This window comes from Sturnus vulgaris, chromosome 1 (genome assembly GCF_052056855.1).
Source record: "Sturnus vulgaris isolate bStuVul1 chromosome 1, bStuVul1.hap1, whole genome shotgun sequence".
Classification (NCBI taxonomy): domain Eukaryota; kingdom Metazoa; phylum Chordata; class Aves; order Passeriformes; family Sturnidae; genus Sturnus; species Sturnus vulgaris.
The window spans coordinates 64,063,037-64,078,662 of record NC_142243.1 but is presented as its reverse complement, the minus strand read 5'-3'; the positions used below and the strand labels follow the sequence as shown (position 1 = coordinate 64,078,662).

Here is a 15,626-nt window from a genome sequence, read left to right as displayed (position 1 = left end):
GGCCGGGACGGGGCATCCCGGAGATGGGAGGTGGGAGGAGGAGTCGCTACGGGATGGAAATCTCTCCTTCTCCCCGCTACGAAGGGATGAGACACAACTGTGTTGCTGAGATATTTACAGAATAATAATAAATAATAATAATAAATCTGGAGCGACTGAAACCGAGTCTGCGGGTCTGTTAGTAATTTAGCAGAATGGGATTTTCCTTTCTCTCGCCTGCCAGTTGATGCTCTTTTCCAAATTTCCACAGCGGGGGAAGCCTGCGATTTTTTACATAATGATTTCACCATGCGAGGCTGCCTCGCCTTTTTCTAATTTTTTTCCCCCCTCTCCCTGCCTGCCTCTTTCGCTCTCCGGTCTCCCTTCTTTCCCCACCTTCACTTTGCGACCCCGGCGCGCCGCCCGTTCTCCCGCAGGAGGGCACCCGGCTCCCGCAGGCTGAGGGGACCCTGCGGGCGGTGGCGGCGGGGCCGGGGCTGGGGCTGGGCGGGCGCCGTGTCCCGCGGAGGGGCGGGCGGGCGGCCGGGGCCCGTCGGTGCCCGCCGCTGCCCGCCTCCCGCTGGCCGCCCGCCGGCGGCGGGGCCGGGGCCCGGCTGACATCACGGGGCCGGGGCGGGGAGAGGGGCCGGGAGGGGAAGGGAGGTGGGGGGGGGGGGGGGGGGGGGGGTGTTTTCCAGCTTTAAAAAGGCGGCGCCGGGCGCGCAGCCCTGCGTCAGAGCGAGACTTCCCCGCTCCGCACACTCACTGTCCCCGTCCCCCGGCTGCAGCTCTCCGCGGGCGGCAGCGCCCGCCGCCCCGTCCCGCCGCCTCAGCGCGGGCAGTGCCTCCGAAGTCCCCACGCACACCCGCCCTCCTCTCCATGCCCCGTCCCCGGGGGGGCGGCGGCGGCGAGCTCCTGTGCCTCCGCGGGCGCGGCTACCACGCCGGGGGCGGCGCGGCCCCGGTCACCGGGTCGTGAAGGCGGGCGGGGGGGCGCGGGACAGGCGGGACAGGCGACGAGGGGCCGGCAGTGGCCCAGGGCGCGGCGCCGGGCTCCGCCGCCCCGCCGGGTGGATGCCAAGCGCTGCCCCGCCGGCCGCCGCCGCGCCGCCGTCGCGGGACCCATCCAGCGGGAGAGAGAGGCCGGCGGCGGCCCCGCAGGACGGCGCCTGCCCGCTCGGCAGCACCATGAAGGCGGCGGAGGAAGGTAACGGGCGGCGCTGCGGGGGGCGGAGGGCGGGCGGGCGGGCGGGCGGTGGTGTCCCCCGGTGTTTCCCCGCGGCGGCCCGGAGGCTCGCCGGCGGCCGCTTGCCAATAGGTGTCTCTTTCGCCTCTCGCACGGCGCCGCCGCGGCCGCGCCGCTGCTCCCGGCCGCTTCCCGCCGGTCCCGGGCCCGGGCCCACTCCTGGCGGCGCTGCCAGGGCGCCTGGGATCCGGTCAGGGGCACACGCTCGGGGATTCCCTCCCCATCGCGGGGCTTGATTTAGGGGAGGTCAGTATTCAGCCCATCATTGCAGCTAACCTACGCTCCTGGGAAAAGGAAGGAGTCCTGGGCAGCGCAAGGCGCCGTACCAGCGCACGGAGACAGGCGGGCACGCCGCGGCCAGGCTGCGGGGCTCTGCCGCCCCGCGTACCCCGCGCCCCAGGCGGGCGGGCGCTCTACCGCCGCCGTTCCGGCTCCGGGGGGCCGGTTGCTCCGCTGTCCGAGCTCTGAATCACGGCTTCTTTCTCTGGCCCTGCTGCGAAAAGTGCCCTGAAAACACGGCGGCAAAGTTTCTAGAGGGACAGATGGTGGCCGCGGGGTTCGGGACGCGCGCAGCTTCTCCGGGCTGAACTTGGCCCTACCGGGGTAGCGTCTGGCTGGAGAGTGGACCGACTTCACCCTCCCCTCTTGCCAATCGGGACACTGTTCTTCTCGCGGATCATCGCTATCCAGCACCGCTCTGCCTACCGCCGAAACTTTCCCACCTTGCCGCTGCTTTCGGCGGCTTTCGGCCCCGGTAGCGGGACCCCGCGGGCATCCCCGCCAGGCATCACCTCCGTGCCGCGGCAGGTGCGGGGCAGTCCCGGCTCCCCGCTGCGGACCCGGCGGCTGCCCTGTTCCATGCTCCCTCCTCCCCTCCCGGGTGTTCCCCGGCTCCCAAGTTTCCTTCCTATCCGGCGGTTGCTGCTGGGGCTCGGGCAGGGCGCAGCGAGCCCGTACGTCCCGGGCAGAGAAAGTTGTGAGGAAGCGAAGTGGGGGGGCTATCCATGTCCGCCGCGTTCATTCCGCAGCTTGGGACAACGGGACTCCATTCCTTGGGTTTGTCCCCGGAAAGCTGGGAGTTCACGACCCTTCTCTTTTTATATATATATTTATTTTTATTTTTATACAGCTGTCTTCACCCTAGGGGTTCATTGCAGTTGACAAGATTCTGCCAGTGCGAAATCTACAAGCGCGGCTCTGACCGTGGCTCCGCTTGTGAAGCGGAGAGCCTTTTGGGATGGAAGTTAATTATACTATATTTAATAGACGTGGCTGGCGTGCCAGTCGCACACTCAGACATCCGTGAGCTGCGCGCACGGTACTTCCAATGCCCTGGGCTCCAAGGGCACTGAATACACCACTTGTGAAAACTACATCCAGAGGCAGTTGACATAAAAAGCGTTCAGCAGCCTCATGTAAAGGAAAAAAAATATTTCCCCTCTTTATTTCTGTGGCATTTCTGATGCCTATATTAAAATGTGGCAACCTTCATCGATAGTTCTCTTCCCTGGTGGTGTATTTTGTAAGGGACTAAGAAAATGAGTCCAGCCAGAAAGCGTGACCCAATCCAGGAAACACGTAGGGGAGCCCTGCGCGTCAGGATTGCTGCCTGCAAATTAAGGTGCCATTTGATTGCCAAACTACAATAATGAAAGAAAATACTTTATTTCTTGTTTAGTCTGGGAAGAAATGCCCGAAGAGTCCCAGTGGGAGGACCTCGGTTTTTCCCTTTGTGTGGTAGCGTGATGTGGAGTCCTTTGCTTTTGGAAACGCCAGCGTTTATGCCAGGTTTAATGCCGTGGACAAGTTAAATTCCCCTTCAGACTGGGGGGCTGCAGCTGGAGCAGACCGTCTGATGCATCGCTTGTTGAACCTATTTTATGGAGTTGGAACAACTCCAGTTAACTCCAAGGGGAGGCTGGGTGGGCAGCGGCCGAGCTGGTGGATCGGTCGTGGTGCGAGGGTGGGTCGTGCAAGGGCGGCTGGTGATACGGAAATGGCCTTGCCAGGGCGCGCCGCTCCCCCATCGCTCGTTTCGCTCTCTTCATTTCAGTGACACTGTTTCAAACTGGACTGTTAGCAGGAGGGCCGCTGTCACTCTGTCCCCTCATGTAGTGTCACTTCGTTTCTAACCTTTGCATGGCACATCTGTCCTCTTTCTCCACGGGAAGGGTGCCAATCGAAATATTTCATTGACAATACTGATACTGATGTCACTGGCAAATCAAGTCGTCTGCAAATAGTGTGGGACAATTCACCAGCCTTGCAGGCAGCACATGCGGGAGAGGTGAAGGATGGAGGGCAGCAGGCGCTTCGGAGCTTCTCCTCGCCTCCCCGCCGGGGCACTCCAGGAGATGGGCGTCCGGAGCAGAGAGGCAGCAGGGAGGGATGGCACTGCTGGAGCCGGGGACCTGGCGGCTGGGGCGAGGCGGCTGTCCCGCGTGTAGGCCCTGGACAAGTGGACAGGAGGCACATCCGTACCCGGCCCCGGGGCGAAGACTGAGGGACGTGCACGGATGAAGAGGGACGCTCCTTGCGGCGGGGCCTGAGCCGGCAGCCCGGGGCGACCACGGTCGGGGCAGACGCAGGGGGAGACGTTCTCCTGCTGCCAAGGCCTTTAGCACTCTCGGGTGACTCAGCCCCGACACTTCGCCACTCACGGCTCCTCCGGGGCAAAGCCAAGCGAGGCTCCTGCGAGAGCCTAGCCTGCAGCGAGGCTCGTCCCGGCGAGGAGGGGGAAAAGTATAATGGGCTCAGATGGAAAAAAATTGTGTTTTCCTGGCAGTTTAGGACGGAGATTTCGGTCGCAAGCCTGGAAAATGGTATTCCCTGAGTTTATAAGAGAATACAATTTCCATAACTGCTAAAAAAAACTGTTCCTTTTGAAACCGGGCCTGAAACTTCGGCAACCGAGGAACCGAGCCGAGCTGCTAGGGCGGGAGCCCCTTTTCCAGGCGGGGACCTTTAGACCGGCCCGGTGTAACATGACAGTAAAGCACCTCGAAACACAAAGTCTTAATTTACTTTTCCCTAGTTTGTATCCCGTACGAGCGGGAAGAGGGACATGCTGAGCAGAGTCCAGCATGCCACTAGAGCCCTTTGCAGGCGCTCTCCCGGTGTGTGGCGGCGGCCCGGAGAGGATCTTTTCGTCCCCGGCGAACGGAGGAGGCCGGCACCGTTCCGAGTCCCGCTTTACTGCGCTTTTTATAGCAGCTGGCACTAGTGGGTGCTGCGACTAAGTGAAATAAATAATAAATAAATGAAAGCGGAGCCTCTTGGCTCACAGACGCGGCGTGGTGGGCACCCACGGAAAAAGCCTTTATCAGTTGTCAGCGAAGAGGGGACACGCCGGTGTTCCCCCTGAGTGGGCTGAGCAGCCCTACATCCCCACTTCCCTCCCGCCGAAGCGCGGAAGGAGCCGCTCTGGCCCCCCCGCTGTTACCGCCGGTCGGGAGCAGGTGAAGTCCCGCTCCCCGCCCACCCCTGGGCTCCCCATCCCGCCCACGGCAGTCCGGGGTGTCCACCGGTGCCGGGTCCCCCGGGTGGGGCGAGGGCTCCCCGCGGAGCACGGGCTGCGCTGCGGGGGCAGAGCCCCGGCGGGAGGGTGCGCGGGGGGGCCGGGCACCGCGCTTGTTTGCATCGACCCGGAAACATCAACAGCGGGCGGGAGGGCGGATCGGAGGCGGCGGCAGCGGCGGCGGCAGCGAGACAGGCCGCCCGTCGGGGCCGAGGTCACGTTACCGAGCGCAGCAGCGGCCGCCGTCCCACGCCGTGCCGGGGCTCCGCGCAGCCCGGCCGGCCGGCAGCAGGTGTCCGGGCGCGACGGGGCGAGCCCGACGGGGCGGGCCGGGGCTGCGCCACCAGCGCTGCCAGGGTGCCGGAGCGTGGCGGGGGTCGCGGCGGGAGCCATGACGGGCGTGGAGGCCGAGCAGGAGTTTGATTTCGATTTCCTCTTCGAGTTCAAGCACAGCGATGAGGGTGGAGGTGGGTCGCGGCGGGGCGGCCGGGGCACCTCCGGGGGTGCTGGCGGCGGGATGCTGCGGGGAGCCCTCCTTGCGCTGCCCCGTTCGGGAGGGGGAAAGTCTACCTCCCTTCGCGGGGAGCGGGGCGGGGGAGCCGGCAATCCCGGCTGGACAGGTCGGCCCGGCCCCGAGAGGTGCTTGTCGCCTCAGCCGTGCCGGGAAGCGGCGAGCAGGACAGAGTCCTGCCCGGGCGGCCGGCGCTCCTCTGGCAGCGGCCGAACCGGGTGCAAGGGGAGACGACCTGGGGGGCCGCCGGTGCGGAGTTTTTAGAAGTTTGGAGTTGTTCGAGATGTCCGGACCCCCGCGTCGACCGCTCGCACGGCCTCCTCCGCTGGCTTTGGGGTTTGCCCGTGGCAAAGATGGGCCGGTTGAAAACTCACTTCAGCCCCCTCTCCCCATCCCCCCGTGAGCCGGAGTTAGGCTCAGGGTTTAGCTTGAAGGTCATCCGCAAATAAAAATAACGGGCGTGAATTTGTCACGGGTCACAACTGTTCCCAACTCTGGTGTCTCGGTCCGGCTGTCTGTTTCTATGGCTTTAAGCAATGCTTGAGGTGGAAACGAGGCGAACAAGCCTGGAACCGGCAGAGAGAGAAGGTTGCCGCTTCCTGGTGCGTGGTTAACTCGCTGCAGTGTCGGTGATAGCGGGTCACCGTAAAGAGCTCTTGTACAAGTGTATGACTTAACACTGCCCCAGAGTAGGGCTGTGTTTGCTCTGTGCCTTATCTTTTTGCCTTTAAATTCTAGCAGGTTTGCAAATCGTTGCCTGCCTAATGCAGCCTGCCAGGATATGAGCGAAGGTGTTTGAACCTTCTTAGCTCTCCCCAGTTGCCCACCTCCCTGGCACAATGTCGATGTCCAAATAGTTGTTATGAGCTCCTAGTTTTTAGAAGAAGGTAGTTTTTAGAGTTTTGCACCAAGCTTTTCAGATAAGTGTTCTAGTGATTAGACACCTAAGTGTCTAAAGTGAAGAGGCCTAAGCAAATTAAGTGTCAAAATCCTAGTCCGAGAGAAGTACCTGACTCAATTAGGCAATTTTGAAAGAATGAATTTAAACATTAATGTGTAGATGTGGCTTCATCTTGAGTAATGTAAGACAGCCCTCATCTTCTCTAAAGACCCTACGAGCTGCAGGTGTTCACCCTTCCAATTTAAAGTATGTAAGTAAAAAACGATGGTGCTCAGTGCCTTGCAGGATCAGCCCATTGATGATAGAAAGGAATAAAACTTGCTTGTTGTGAAATTAACTAGAGGAAAAAAAAGGAGCTTTTTAACTGCTAGGAAGGGATATGGAATATGTGGAGGTGTGCTCACAACTCAAAAGGGTCCAATTTCTTGTCCTAGTTATACTCAAGTGTTGATTTGTTGGAACAGAAACCTGCACTGGTCTATCTGAAACGGGGTTTGGCTCAGGATATTAAAATACACTATTAAATATGTCTTAGTAGTCAGTACACTGGTTCTGGGTGCCTCTGTGAACCATAGTCATAACAGTGACGCCATAGCAAAGGCATTACCTGCCTTTCATCTGCTTCAGGACTGTCAAAATATCCTATGTAGCTACATTATGTGATGCAGCACTTTATTTCTACCTGTCTCGTTCACCCTGGTGAGGAAAAGATCAACAGGTTATAAATGCTGACTATGGCTGTGTGTTTGATGAATTTTGTAAATATGGAAGTTTTGGAGAATGAGCTTTTTCAGAAATTGTAGCTGGTGGTTTTTAGCCCACAAACCAAGGTCTCTGTCTTGTTCCTAGTTCTAGACTTTGAGGTTTTTATACTTGGTGTACATATTTTCTACATGATGCCTAGATGCATGTAATTTTAAGGTACTTAAATATGTTTGGAAGGCTTTGGATGTTGTATCTTTCTATTTTGTGTACTATTGTATGAGTTGTATGACATTATTTTTCTTGGCCCTTTAAAAGCTGACTTTAAAAAAAATGCATAATAGTTCTAAAAGTGGCTATTCCTTGTCATGTGAATTAGTAAACTTGTTGCTCATAGTACTTAAGCCTGTCTTTTAATATTTATTTTTTTTTTAGCTGGATTCCAAAGGCTTGTCTGAGCTTTATATTGCCTATCCAGCCTGGGCTGCAGATCTCCAGCAGTGTTTGAATTTCACCCTAGTCATGCATCAGAATTTGAGCAAATTTCTGGGCTCACAGTACTTATCCCAGTTATTTTGTTTGTTTACCTATTTATTTTTAATACAAGATCTAAAAGCACTGATTCTGCACTCAGCAGAGGTAAAGCCCACCTGGTGGGTGCAGAGCTGGGGCAGCCTGCTGAGCCCTCCATCCCCTGCCTGGACTGTCCAGATGCATGGTAGGGACCGGCTGGGAGTGGTTCCCAGCTGTGCCATGTCACCAGTGCCTTCCAGCTGTATGCCAGAGCAGGACGCTGTGGAAGGGTATGTGGAAGAAGAGCATAGCCAGTGTCCCAGCAGCCATGTGGTGCCATGGACATCACCTTCCTCTGGAGCTGGAGGAAGCAGTGAAGGGGCTGAAGCTGCCCTGAAGGCACTACTCTAGACCCTTTCCCTGAGCTAATTTCTGAAACAGATAAGATCTTACTACTGCTGTACCATGTTGAGGGTTTTTTCCGTGAAGGGCAGGAGGGAAGTGGTGGTGGTTGTGGTGACACTGGGTTGTTGTGGCCAAGTTGCAGGGCAGCAACGAAAGGGAACTGATTTTGGAAGGAAGGGATTCTGGCAGATCTGGTCACAGTGATGTGACCAATGCAGTTGGATTTTGTCAGGTAGCACCTCTTTTGCTGTATTTCCTGCCTCCTTGGTTGTTTGAATAGACCATGAAGCTGCAGCATGTTTTGAATAATCCAGTGTTATTTGTAGCACACTGCAGTGTAATTTAATGACCCTTCCTGAGCAAATGGCCAGTATCTGAGGGCAGGCTAGAGAGCGAGTTCAAAAACTGTTATTGTTCATCATTCCTGACTCTTACCTGCTATGACATACATCAGCTGGAGTTACCGTGAAGCTGCCACAGCACATTAATTTTTCCTAAGTACCGTTTGCCTTAGAGTCGTTGCCAGTCAGAAAGGTGAGCGTGGGATCACAGGTGGATGACACCAGAGAGGGCTGAGCTGATAAACAAGAGAAAGAGAATAGCTGGCTGTGCTGGTTACAAGCTCAGAGGCTCGTTTGCATTTGCAGAGCTCCCTGGTCGCCTCGGGAATAGCAGCTGCAGTAATTAACACAGCCTTTCCGTATCTTCTGAGGAAAGGTGTGCAAGGTGACTGCCGAGGGAACTTGCCTCCTGGGATGGAAAGGGAGAGGTTTCCCGTGTGGACTGGCTGTGGCCACGGGGGATGTAGAGTTTCCCTCTGTCCTGCAGGAAAGTGATGCTGCTGCCATAATAAACCTCAGGGAAGGCTGATGCATTGCAAGCACAGCTTGGGGCTGGAGCTGGAACTGAGTGCATTTCCAGACTGCTGAGAGGAACCTGTACACCAGCCTTACCCAGATTCAGAGTTCAGCAGTCATTGTCCCTGATAGAAAGGTTTTGCTCTCTTTTCCCAGTAAAGTAAGAGATACTGGCATTAGGGCTCATATGTCTTGGTGACACAGAGCCTCTCTATATCAGAAAGAATAGAGATGATGATTCCTCATCCCACCACAGCTCGGAACACCAGGAGCATGTTGTCCTTGGTTGAGGGCTGTCCATTTCCCCAGCGGGCAGCCCACCCATATCTCTGGGTGGCAAAAAGGGTCACATATGCATCCCTGGGACAGGGGAGAAGAGCTGAAGGAGTCCCTTCAGCAGGCAGACAGCAAGACAAGGCAGAGATGATCCCATACGGACCAGCTTTGAGGGATGGAGGCATGCAAAGGGAACGCTGTTCCCTGTGCTCCGTCAGGGAACCCATTGGCAGAAGGCTGTGATGTGATCTGTCACCTTCCAGGTTTTCCACAGTGGCTGTGCAACTCTGCTCTTGCTTTTGTGCACCCGGCACTGTTAAATGGTTGGAGAGCTGGCCCAGAGTATGCTGCTGGCAGCGCTCGATGTGGCGTGCGCAATAACCAGCAATTTCAGTGGAATTTCAGCTGTCACTGAGTAGTGAGACATCCATGTTTATCCTTCACCTGGCCTCTGCCAGTTGGGCTGGAGGATAAGTGGTCCCAGAAACTAGAACAGATCAATAGAGCCATCTTTTTCCAAAATCCTAGTTAACTGGAACCAGTTGGAAACTTGCTGTAATGGAAATTTTGGTTGTGTATAATTTTTTTAACAGAATGTGGTTGATCTTGTTCTTTGCTTTAGTCTGCGTTTACTTATGTTTTTTTGTTCGGTTTTTTGTGTATTCCAACTTTTCAGGGAGGGAGTTTGGCTTACTTATGTAAAAACACATCTTTTCAGTTGCATCTCTGAATGCTGCAGTTTCCCAGTATCCTGAAACCATGTTGTTTGAAGACTCAGTTTTTTGCTCTGAAGGTTCACCTAAGAACCATGTCCTCAAGACCAACTCTGTCTGTGTACATCCCCCATCCCAAGATATCTTGTCTTGTTCTGTTCAGTTAGTGGCATTTTCAAGGATGCTAGTCTGCAGCCTCTCCCCGAGCATGGCATGCCTATGGACTTGGTTATTAAGGGGAGCTGTGCTTTGGTGTATTGTGCCATGTCCCTCCATTTCAGCTGGTTATGTTACTAAGTGAATATATTTGTGCAGCACCTCATGTCATTCTTTGTTGTTTGTTTGTTTCTTCCAGAACACTATAATTATGCATCTTCAAATGTAAATGCTGGCTTGCCTCTAAATGTGGCACATTCCTCATTGTCAACTCCATGTCATGGCCTGCAGACATCAAATCCTGTCATTTCAGTTGTCCCATCGACAAACCATCCCTCTGGATATGGAGGACACATTGACAGCGGAGCCTCTGAGTACTACCTGCCGCCAAACATGAGACCTAATGGAGCTCCGGCACTGGAGAGCCCCAGAATTGAGATCACATCTTACATGGGATTGCATCATAACAACAACCAGTTTTTCCACGATGAGGTGGAGGAGGCCATCCCCAATGCCAAGCGGTCGCCTTCCACTGCCACTTTGAACTTGCCGAACATCGAGGCGTACAGAGACCCGTCCTGCCTTAGTCCAGCGAGTAGCTTGTCTTCCAGAAGCTGCAACTCCGAAGCGTCTTCCTATGAGTCCAACTACTCGTATCCATACACTTCACCTCAGACCTCTCCGTGGCAGTCCCCGTGTGTCTCTCCGAAGACCACCGACACAGAGGAGGGCTACCAACGCAGCATGGTGGCCTGTACTTTGCTCAGTTCCCCAAGGCACTCTCCGTCAACATCTCCCAGAACAAGCATCACAGAGGAGAGCTGGCTGGGGGCTCGCAACTCCAGGCCTCCGTCTCCCTGCAACAAGAGGAAGTACAGCCTCAATGGCCGGCAGACCTCCTACTCCCCGCACCACTCCCCTACTCCTTCTCCGCAGAACTCGCCGCGGGTGAGTGTCACGGATGACACTTGGCTGGGGAACACAAACCAGTACACCAGCTCCGCCATCGTCGCTGCCATCAACGCCCTCACCACTGACAGCACCATTGATATGAACGATGGGATTCCCATCAAGTCAAGGAAGACAGCCATTGATCACACCCCATCCATGGCTCTCAAAACCGAACCGACTGGCGAGGATCATGGGACCATATCGCCAACTGCTGATTTGTCACCAGAAGACTTCTCCAGCTTTCAGCACATCAGGAAAGGAAACTTCTGTGAGCAGTACCTGTCTGTGCCACAGCATCCCTACCAGTGGGCCAAACCAAAGCCTCTATCTCCAACATCCTACATGAGGTAAGGAACCTTGACTTAGAGGACAATCCCAATATTATCTTTATTGCATGCTTTTGTTTCCTCTTTCCCCTTCCTGTTTCTGTTTCCTGCCAAATCTGCCCATCCACTCACTCCACTTAACTGTGTCTTGTGACACTGCCTCTGTTGTTGGTGTGGTGTGACCACAAGTCAAGCCTTGAAGGGTAAAAGAGGCTGTTCTAGGAGCTGGCTATGCATAGGTTGTAACCAGTTATCCACTTTCCAGGGGATGAGCCCCAGGCTGGGCAGTCTGGAAATTGGGCATTCAGAAGCTTAGGGAACAGGACAATTTGGTGCCGTCAAACCTGTGGCTTTACTTGAAGTTTATTATGTCTCAGTATTTTTATATTGCTGGGCAAGGATATGGTCTCATTATGGTGACTGTTGCAGGGCCTTTTACATTTATGCTTTATGCACAGTGAATACAAGTTAAGTAAGAATATGGTTCTTTTGTGAATTATTTCAGCTTATCTGAAATTATTTCAGCTCATCTGAAGGCTGTCTATCAATCTTTTTCTGTCTCTACTAGACTGTGATTCTCTGCTTTTTTTTCTATCTTCCCCATTACTTCTGTTTAAAGAAGAAATCTAATTTTTCAGCTGATAGTGATTCAACCTGTTCATCAAATTTATTTATCACAACAAGGCTCTGGGTAGGAAGCAGCACAGAATAGCTGAAATCTGAGTTACATTCATTGCATTCTCTTTCTGTCATAGTCATAGACTTTATTTTGGAGTCTTCTGGAAGCTGTAATATGTAGAAGCATGTGGTGCAGGAAAATAGTTCAGCTTTCCAAGGATTAGTAAAGGCTGTTCCTAGTCCCTGGTTGTGATGGCCACCCCATTTCCTCCTCCTCCCCAAAGAACTTGGCTTCTTGCTCTTAACAGTGAAGCTACCTTTCTCAAAATCTAAGCAGTAAAGTGTGAACCTGAAGTGTTTTAATTAGTGATGCATTCCCTGGTTCTCAGCCTTGTCAGTCTCACCGCTCTTTAGGCAGCACCTCTCTGCCATGTGCTGTCTCCCGAAAATGAGGTGGAGTGGTCCATGGCTTTTTATGTTACAGCACACTCCCCTTCCTCATCATTCTCCTCTGTATTGCCAAGCTCCTTTTAAGACCCTGGCTCAATTCAGCGCTGGGAAACGCAGCAACTCCTTTGGGTCTGGCCACCTAGAGTTAGGCACTCACTGCCTTTCAGAGCTGGGGTGGAGACTTCTAACATGATGCAAATCCTTCAGAGCCTTCCCATTTACTGAGAAAAAGCCTTTTATGCTCTCCCACTGCAGTGCCAAGTAGCCCACATTCATCAGAGAGGCTGGCCCTCGGCTTTTGTGTTGGAGGCAGCGTTTTGCCGATGACTTCAAGGGCAGGAATAGGACAGTTTGACGAAGCAGGCTTTTATCTTTCCCTTGCAGCAAGCGGCCGTAGGCGCTGTGCCGCGGTCCGTCAGGAGGCACCCGGCGTGCCTGCACGCTAACACAAACAAGAAAGGTGAAGTGCACAGAACGAAGCCCCACTATGTTGTGTATTTAACATTTTTTCCACTGTTTTGGTCTTGTATAAAATATGTTTCCTGGTTTGCAATATGTTTCCATGTGATCTCATTAACTTGTGCTCTAGGGCAGTTGGAAGTTACTGTTTAAATGTGATTTTTAAGTTATTTTACCAATCAGATACACTGACAGTGCTTCCTTCCACCACAAATACGTCTCATTTTATGTATATGAAAGTGCTGGGCAACTGAGCATGGACGTCAACAGGATCACAGCCTACGCAACAGAAACTGTTATTTTAAATCTTTCCAAAAAAATTAGTTAAGAATTTGTCACAACAGAGCTGGATTTTTTCCTGTTATGTTACACATCTGTTCTATTTCAAACACGAGAGCTGGAGGGGTGGATTCCAACAAACAACTCAGGCTCCAAAATCTACCCAGTCATAATGATTTTGAGATAACCAGATTTGATTACCTCCTCTGTCTCTTCCTGAATATGCAATACAGTTTTCATCAAAAGCCAGCATGCCTTGGAAAATCGCTGACGCCTTTCCCTCCCTCTCTTGCATTCCCATCTCTTTGGGAGCAGGAGGGAGCAGGCTCAGGCACACCATCAGCGGAGCTCTATCTCCTTTCCCAAGGTTTTATAATGAGCATCAGTCTAAAAAGGAAACTGCTTTTTGCTATTGTTACTAAAATTGATGGTGTTTTTACTTTGTCATAATTAAAGTTCAGTCTGCTTTAGACTTTTCAAATCCTGGAGCAAGGGAATAATAAGAGTATATAATGAGAGTATAATAATGCCTAAATAGAGTGTTTATGTGTTTCCTGAGCTCGGATGCTCAGCCCAGTCCCCAGGCTGTGGGCTCTGTGGTGCAGATCTGGGCTCACACATCTCCTTCCTGATGATAAACATGTGACTGCTCCTGCACGGGACTCGGCACATGGATGCAGAGGATCACAGGACAGGGTGGGAGGGTAGAGCCTGACCTCACAGCTGAGGCTTGAGCTGCACAGATTAACCCAGGGCTGGTGGGGATTTTTCTGCAGTCCTTTGGTTGCAGCCCAGGGCCTTGCACCAAATCTTTGGATGTGGAAAATACTTAAAGACCAAGCAGAGATTTCAGGGGAAGCATTGGAACAAACACTGAGGTAACAATAAGAATCATACCTTTTCTAGACTGAAATACTCTATCTAAATATACCAGTCTGCCTCAAAAAGACCTGGAAGGAAATCATGATGCAGAGAGTCAAGAGATGGTCTTAGTAAAGCTCTCTTTTAGCTTTTATCTCCAAGATTTTTTTTTTTTTTTACTTTGGTATTTGTGCACTGTGCTATCTCACTCAAATGCAACAATTTTCTGTCTGTAGTATCTCTCTTGGAGTTACTGCAGCAAATAATTTTAAGAGAAGCACTCTACTGAGCAGTTACTGTACAAGCAGGTGATGCTCTGTGTTTCTCAAACCCTTGCTGTGTTAGTGGTGTGGTGTCAGTGGTTCCTTCTGTGCCATTTCTCCGTCTCTCCCAAGTGCTGTGTAATGCAGAATATCTTGTGGGCAAAAATGTGAAAGCCAAAATGGAAGTACAGCACTGGACTTCTGCCCTCAGCTACGGGGGCAGTGTTAGTGACTACTTCCAAGAAAAAATGACATATTTTGTATTCTGTACCTGCTCATAAGCAGGTCCTTAATCACCCTATATCACAACAAAAAGTATAGGCACTCACCAAAGTGCCATGTTTCTGAGTATCCTGCACTTTTTATATGACTTCCTCTTCACCTGCTGTATTTGACTAAACACAGCCTGAGATTTCCTGGAGGCAGTTTCTTGCTCTTTGAAAAGTAATGCATTGTATTTATAACAAGTGTTATCGATTTAATCCAAGGAGTGTGTCAGCCTTTAGCACTTGAGCTTGCACTAAATGAAGTGTTTTTCAAGAGAAAGAGAAATGGTTGGGTTTGTTGGTTGGGCGTATGGCATATATGAGGTCTACCACACCAAAAAGAGTTTCCAGGAATAGGCAGGTGACTTTTAAAAACTCCCCGTGGTGTTTCCTTCCACAGTTTATTTTTTTTAACAGTCAAAAGCCACATTTTCTTTAGCTGCAGTCTATTTTTCAGCTTCAAAAATATGCATGTATGTTTTTGACCTCAGAGGCACATGGTTATGTAGTTTTACATATGGAGACTGAAGTTTGTACCTAGAGAATGTACGGTTGGATTCCTCTCTGCAAGTTGCAAAAGCACAGTTGACTTTCTTCTGCATCAGTGAGCTTTTTTTGGATTTTTTGTGGATTTTTTGGATTCTACTTTTGGGACTCTGACAGTATTAAACTTAAGCATGCAAAATTTGAGGCCCCAAATTATATGATTTCCTTACAAACTATGATTTAAAAATGTTGCAGACATTTTACTTCTTTCTTTCGATTTGTGGTCCTTCAGATAATTTTGATTTTGTGGGAGCTCTTTGTTTGTTTGTTTTTATTTTGTTAGAGGTGTTTTGTTCCAGATCATGAGAGAAGGGGCAACCCTACTTGGGAAAAGTTGAGTTGCTCAAGAAAAAGGCACCAGAAATGTTGAGATGAGATGAGATGAGATGAGATGAGATGAGATGAGATGAGATGAGATGAGATGAGATGAGATGAGATGAGATGAGATAGTCAGTGGTGCGGCAGCACCGGATTTGCTGACCTGTGCATCCATGGCGAACTTGCGTGTTTATGGCAGGCAAGAGGAAGTTCCTCAGACAAAGCAAAGGCAGGGCTGTCTGGGCAAGACTCAGTGAAGTGGGGACTTGTGGCTGTGTGGCAGTGACCATCTCCTGGGACTCGTTAGTGTTAATTGAGGGGCTGGCGCTGGGAAGTGAACCGGGAAGAGCCCAAAATGCTGCTAACCTTTTTCTCTTTTCTGCTCTATTCCTGCTGAATAGGGATGTTAGGATCCTTTAACATGTTTGCTTTGCCATCGTGCAGCAGTGACTCTTTATTACATTTGGTTTCTGTACCATAAGGTTGAAGACTACTTGGAAGCCTGTCTCAGTA

General features: G+C 52.2%; 1 protein-coding gene across 6 annotated transcripts in view; it reads left to right on the top strand.

Annotated features, from left to right (window-relative positions):
* The first annotated feature begins 1,053 nt into the window (after window positions 1–1,053).
* The window catches only part of NFATC1 (nuclear factor of activated T cells 1), a 109,350-nt gene continuing 94,777 nt past the window's right edge, over window positions 1,054–15,626 (top strand). For 3 of the 6 annotated variants that reach the window (XM_014877722.2, XM_088168483.1, XM_088168507.1), the window contains exons 1-2: window positions 5,092–5,209; window positions 9,976–11,074. In XM_014877722.2, coding sequence (XP_014733208.1) covers window positions 5,134–5,209; window positions 9,976–11,074 — 1,175 coding nt within the window. In that variant the 5' untranslated portion in view covers window positions 5,092–5,133. Of the gene's footprint in view, window positions 1,187–5,091; window positions 5,210–9,381; window positions 11,075–15,626 lie in introns of those variants that run through there. The other 3 variants (XM_088168475.1, XM_014877738.2, XM_088168494.1) reach the window with 3 other exon arrangements.